This window comes from Oryctolagus cuniculus, chromosome 10, assembly GCF_051225735.1.
Source record: "Oryctolagus cuniculus isolate XC-2025 breed Fujian yellow rabbit chromosome 10, ASM5122573v1, whole genome shotgun sequence".
In the NCBI taxonomy this organism is placed as follows: Eukaryota; Metazoa; Chordata; class Mammalia; order Lagomorpha; family Leporidae; genus Oryctolagus; species Oryctolagus cuniculus.
The window spans coordinates 81729878-81735877 of NC_142876.1; the positions used below are offsets into that span (position 1 = coordinate 81729878).

Consider the following 6000-nt stretch of genomic DNA (forward strand, 5'->3'; position numbering starts at 1 on the left):
TCCTCTGATCCTCAACCCTGTTATTTATTTATTTATTTTTCTATTCTGTTCTTTAAAAGTTAAGTTAGGAGGCCTGCACAGTGGCACAGCGGGTTGAGCCATTGTCTGCAGTGCCAGCAACCCATGTGGGTGCCAATTCAAGTCTCAGCTGCTCCACTTCTGATCCAGCTCCCTGCTGGTGCACCTGGGAAAGCAGCAGAGGATGGCCCAAGTGCTTGGGCTCCTGCACCCCTTGGGAGACCATGCTTTGGTCTGGCTTAGCCCTGCCCATTGCAGTCATTTGGGGAGTGAACCAGTGGTTGGAAGATCTCTCTCTCTCTCTCTCTTTCTCTGTAACATTGCTTTTCAAATAAATAAATAAGAATCTTTAATAAAAATTTTAAAATGCTGGTTAAGTTAGGGGTATGCATTGTAGCACAGCAGTTCAGCTGCCACTTGTGAAACCTGCTCTGCTTATTGGAGGACCTGGGTTTGAGTCTCGGTTCTACTTCCACTTCAGCTTTCTGCTTCCTCCTGGGAGGCCACTGTTGATGGTTCAAGTGTTTAAGTCCCTGCTACCATGTGGGAGACTTACGTGGAGTTTCAGGCTCCTGGCTTCCACCTGACGCAGCCCTGGCTACTGCAGGCATGTGGGGACTGAGCCTGCAGGTGGAAGATTGAGTTCTCTCTATCCTTCAAAAAAAAGGGAACAAAAAAGTTAGGGTAATTTAGTTCTGAAACTATTTTTGAAATGATTATGCTCCGTCTTATTTATTGTTCATAAAACTTGTTCAAGAACATTTAAGGAGACACATTTATTTACTCCTCAAGAATTTTTTTAAAATTTTTTTTAAAGATTTATTTATTTATTTGAAAGGTAGAATTACAGAGAGAGAGAAGGAGAGGCAGAGAGAGAGAGAGAGAGAGGTCTTCCATCTGCTGGTTCACTCCCCAATTGGCCGCAATGGCCGGAGCTGCGCTGATCCGAAGCCAGGAGCCAGGAGCTTCTTCCAAGTCTCCCATGCAGGTGCAGGAGCCCAAGGACTTGGGCCATCTTCTACTGCTTTCTCAGGCCATAGCAGAGAGCTGGGTCGGAAATGGAGCAGCTAGGACTCGAACTGGCACCCGTATGGGATGCTGGCACTGCAAGCGACGGCTTAACCCGATAGGCCACAGCACCGGCCCCTCCAAGAATTGTTGATCAGACAGGAACCCTGGACAACAGCCTCACGTGGTGCCTCCCTCACGTGCTTAGGTACAACTGCGAGGATGAACGCTGTTACTTAGACTTGGCCAGGCTGCGAGGGGTCCACTACATCACTTGGCGAAGGCAGAACAAAGTCTTCCCTCAAGATAAGGTAAAGTTCAAACCCTGTGCTCTCTGTTTCATTCCCGGCGGGGAGGGGGTGCCTTTTTTCTTTCTAAGGGCCGTTTGCTCTTTATAATATCATTCACGGGCTACAGGAAATCAACTTAAAAATAAGCCTGCTGAAGACTTAGTGAATTTCGAGTCTTGCCTGTGGCTGCCTTGGCAGGGCCAGACCACATGATTTTGAGGGCCTTATATGGCCCTCAGGCTGAATGTTCGCCAGCCGTGGTAGGGGGGTCTACTTATTAATATGAAAAGATGATCATTGAACTTATATCCCCAGATGCACTGTCCTTCTCCAGAATAGTGTATTTTAGATCTGCAAATTGCAGAAAAAGGAAAGCCAATCTCTTAGTTCTTTGCTATTGGTAAGACAGCTTCATGAAATTTGGGCATGGAAAGATCTATTGGATGATATGTAGCAGGAATCAGCACACTACAGCCCTGTGTGGCCAACCGGGCTTCCCACCACCTGTTTGGTAAATAAAGTTTTAGCAGGAACCATCATGCTTCCTGGTTTGCATGTTGTCAGTGACTGCCTATGCCTTTCCAGGCCGAGTTGAGCAACCGTGCCCCTGAGCCTGTGCCGGGAGCAGAGCTGGAAACGAGTTTTGTCTGGGCCTTTAAAGAAAAAGTGTGCTGAGCTCTGGGGTCGAGTACGTGCAAATAGTTGCCTGAGTGAAAGTGAGACCGTGTTCTCCCTGAGGGAGGAGCAAGGCTCAGCGGGTGGGGGCCTGTGTTCCGGTTTGCCTTGCAGGGCCACCATCCCACTCTCGGGGAGCACCCAAAGTTCACCAACTATTCTTTCGACGTGGAGGAGTTTATGTACCTGGTCCTTCAGGCTGCAGACCACATATTGCAGCACCCCAAGTGGCCGTTCAAGAAGAAACGGGACGAGCTGTGAATGCGTTGCGTCTGTTTGCCCAACACGGAGTATTTAAGCACTCAGCACCCAGACTCACGATGAAATAGGTGAAACAACCCGTTATTCCCTAGCCCTCAATGACCTTGTCTATACCAAAACATCCTGCAAGGTGTTATTACGCGTTTTAGAGTCTTTAAGCGTTTTATATACCTTTTGTGTCATTGCCATGTGCCAGTAGCAATCGTACTTTTGCACTGAAAGTTTTCTTCTGTAATTCAAAAGTTGGGGGTGCACCCCCTGCTGTGATGGCGCTTTCTTCTTAGGGATGCCAAAGTTTTCAGCTTAAAAGTTTTAAAGGTTTTTGCAAAAATCTCATTGATTGTAACTCCAGAGCGTTCCAGCTTGCTTCTGATACAGTTGGGTAAATTCACCACTGCTCTTTGAGTTACTATGATCTGTTCCAAGCACTATTTGTGGTAGAAAAAGAAAACACGGACAACACGCATGCAAGCACGCACAGTACTGGGCTAGAGCACTGTGTTACAGACGAGTGTTAGTTCCAGGTTATTGGCTTCAAGAAACTAATCAGGCCGCTGTAGTCATTAGTTATTCTCATATTTCATGTTCAAATCATGGTTCTCCAAACTCTGACAACCACGTCTGATAAAAGCGAATTTAGGACTTCTGTGGGATTGTTGTGTGTCTCTTCCAGCTGGTTTCCATGGACGCCTTCCAGCTATGGAGAGCATCATGCTATGTTTCTGTATGAAATAGTGGTTTCCACTGTGCAAGGATTTGTACCCCATGTACCTGTGTGTGTGTGCGTCTACCTCTGCGGGCATGTAAGCATGTCAGCCTTTGATTTTACGACTTCACAGTAGTTACATGTGGAGAACTTTTCCCTATTAAAAAAAATTAGACCAAAAAATAAAATAAAGGAACACAGGAATTATCTCATCCAGATGAAAAGCCAGAAGAAAATGCCAGTGATGAAAATGGATAGCTGAGTTGTTGGGAATGGGATTTGCCATGGATTTATTTTACTGCAAAATGTGAAGCTGGCATTGTATGAACACTTGAGTAGTCTAATTTAGAGATGAGATGCTTCTGTTTTTTAAGGTAGGGAGGAGGTGAGCGAATTACAGTGGAGCCCAAGGATTCCCCCTCCCCCCAATTTTAGAGTGGTTTTTAAAACAGGAAAATGCAGCACATAAGTGAGTTGCAAAACAAGATGTTTCTATCTGACCTGGACAGATGTTTGCTGAGCCCTGCTTTAAAAGATTATGAACAATAGTCGTGTAGAGTTTAGGAATATTTATTAAAATATCTGTAAAGAAAATGGTGAATCACTGTAGCAATAACTTTGGTCTGGATCTTAAAATTGTGCACAAAGAATTATGACCTTCGAGGGTACCTCGAGAATCCTCTGAAAAATACAAAGAGAAGGTTTTTTTTTTTTTTTAAATTTGGTGCAATTTTGAAGTTCATGCATAGTTTTTTCACATTTTGCCTTTTTCATGAACTTTTTGAAGACTCCTTGTGTGCGTGGATTTCAAAATTTTTTTTTGCATCAAAATAGACTTACCTTTTAATTCTATTTCCCATGAACTTTTTTAGAAGTACCCTCATATGATGAATTTTTAAATGACAGGTCTTGATACTGTTCTTTGAGCAACTACTGAAAAAATATTTCCCATGAAAGGAATTGTAACAGCTCGATTGCATTTTGATTCCGTGAGGTATAAATATCTGGAAAAGTTATCTGGAACAAAATCAAAGTGTCAACATTTGTCTTCTTACCTCATTTTAAGAAGCAGCACGTGGAAACGTGATTCTATAGACTGGTGTTAATTGTGTTAATTTCAGAAATTGAGAACAATTTCATAAGAAAGCAATTATATTTAAATATTTTGCATTTAAAGATTACATTTTATAAAAACAAGAAAAACATTTGACATGTGAACTATGAAGTTAAATTTTTACTAGACTTTTTTGTGGAACAAAAGATCTTCAAATTGTAAGAAAATTTAACATGTAAAGACTGTTTTTACATTAAGTTTTTAAGAGAAATGCATTTCATTGTACATTTTGGGTATGGCTTTGGAATAAACCTTACATTTTATTTGAATATCAGAACCAAGGTTTTCTGTGTCTGAATAATACATGTTTGCCTTTTTGTAGCAGTCTGGTAGCTGTTATAAAAATTCAGTAGTTCACTGATGAAGAATTCGGTTTAAGCAAAAATTTTACCTTCTATTTACTTAGCGGTTTCTTACCCAGTGCTTTCACAGAAGTCACCGTGCATCATCCTTACCAAAATGATGTGAGATTATAGTTAGTGTTTTTCATGTGAAAAAAATCCAATGCTGTTTAAGGGACTGTCCTGAAGACCGCAGGTCTTCCCTTGTCATTCATTCATTCATTCGCTCATCCAGTGAATGCTGATTGAGCCATGACTGTACCAGTTAACGTTTAACTTCCGGGATCCAGCAATGAGCAGAACAGAAAAAAATCATTGTCCTCACGGAGCTTACGTTCTTGGAGGAGACAGACGGTAAACAGCATCAATCAGTACTGTACATAGTGTGCCAGCTCCTGCACATACGCTACAGAGAAAGCCAAAACCAGAGCAGACAGAGGGTCTGGGGTCTGGGGAAGAGGTGTGTTCCTGTACACTCAAGTAGCAGTCAGGGAAGTCCTCATGGAGGAGGTGCCATTTGAGGCAAGACTGGAAGGAGGTGAAGTGGTGTGTTGGGGGGGGGAAGGGGGCACTATGAGTATAACTGGACAAAGAGCATTCCTCAAAGAACAGCATGTGCAAAGGTCCTGAGTGTGTTTGAGAACCAGCAGGGAAGCCAGTGCAGCTGTGTGAGCAAGGGGCCGGAGGTGAGTTCAAAGCGATAATGGGGCTGAGGTCCACATGCTCTTGTCTTTGGATTCTGATGAGCTGGAGCCATAGAAGGGATCGGAACAAAGACTTGCCTTTGAACAGGGTAACTGCTGGGAATAGACTGTGGAGCCACAGCTGACTTGGGCTATCCTCTAGAAAACAGACTCTGGGTTGGAGAATTGCCAGCAGGTGGGCTCCCGGGGAAGGCCCAGGACTGGGTACCCAAGAAATGCAGCCGCAGTGTAGCAGCAGGTGCCTCCTCCCCGGGGCATGGGAGCACTGTGGGGTGGACTTTCAGGGAAGCCCCCAGTGAGGCAAGTGTCCGTGAGCCACCCGAAGGAGGCCACCGGAGAGGCACGAGATGGTGGCAGGCCCCCCAGGCTGCAGGGCAGGGCGGACCGGAGTTCAGGGGCAGGCCATCAGCAGCTCCCGTTGGCTGGGCCGTGCGAGGCAGCACCCACAAGGGGGCGCCCTTCCTCCTGTCGACCGGAAGTTAGATGCAAAGACTTTAAGTTGATTTTTTTTGTTTTTCAGGATGCCCTTCCCTGTGTAGAAGGCTGGGGGAGGGGCAGCAGCCTAACATTTTGGGCTCTGAGGCCGTGCCAGGTCTCTACTGCGTAGTATTAGTTGTTTCCTTTCTCCACAGTCCTTGAGAAATGTGAACGATCATTGTTTTACGTATTTAAACAGCAGAGCGGTTCAAGGAACAGAGCCAGTAAATGGCAGGTGGGTTGCATGTAGGACTTTTTTTTCTTCTTCAAGATGTGTTTATTTGAGAGGTAGAGTTACAGAGACACAGAGAGAGGTTTTCCATCATTCCCCAGATAGCTGCAATAGCTGGAGCTGCGCTGATCCGAAGCCAGGAGCCAGGAGCTTCCTCCAGGTCTCCCATGCGGG

At 44.9% G+C, this 6000-nt stretch overlaps 1 protein-coding gene across 14 annotated transcripts in view; it reads left to right on the forward strand.

Moving 5' to 3' along the window:
* The window catches only part of EOGT (EGF domain specific O-linked N-acetylglucosamine transferase), a 44814-nt gene extending 40465 nt beyond the window's left edge, over positions 1-4349 (forward strand). For 13 of the 14 annotated variants that reach the window (XR_016214660.1, XR_016214664.1, XR_016214661.1 and 10 more), the window contains 2 exons: positions 1235-1337; positions 2106-4349. Coding sequence is in view for 8 of the 14 variants with exons in the window: in XM_002713300.6 (XP_002713346.2) it covers positions 1235-1337; positions 2106-2252 (250 nt within the window). In the remaining 6 variants the exon portion in view is untranslated. The remainder of the gene's footprint in view (positions 1-1234; positions 1338-2105) is intronic. The other variant, XR_016214663.1, reaches the window with a different exon arrangement.
* The last annotated feature ends 1651 nt before the right edge of the window (positions 4350-6000 follow it).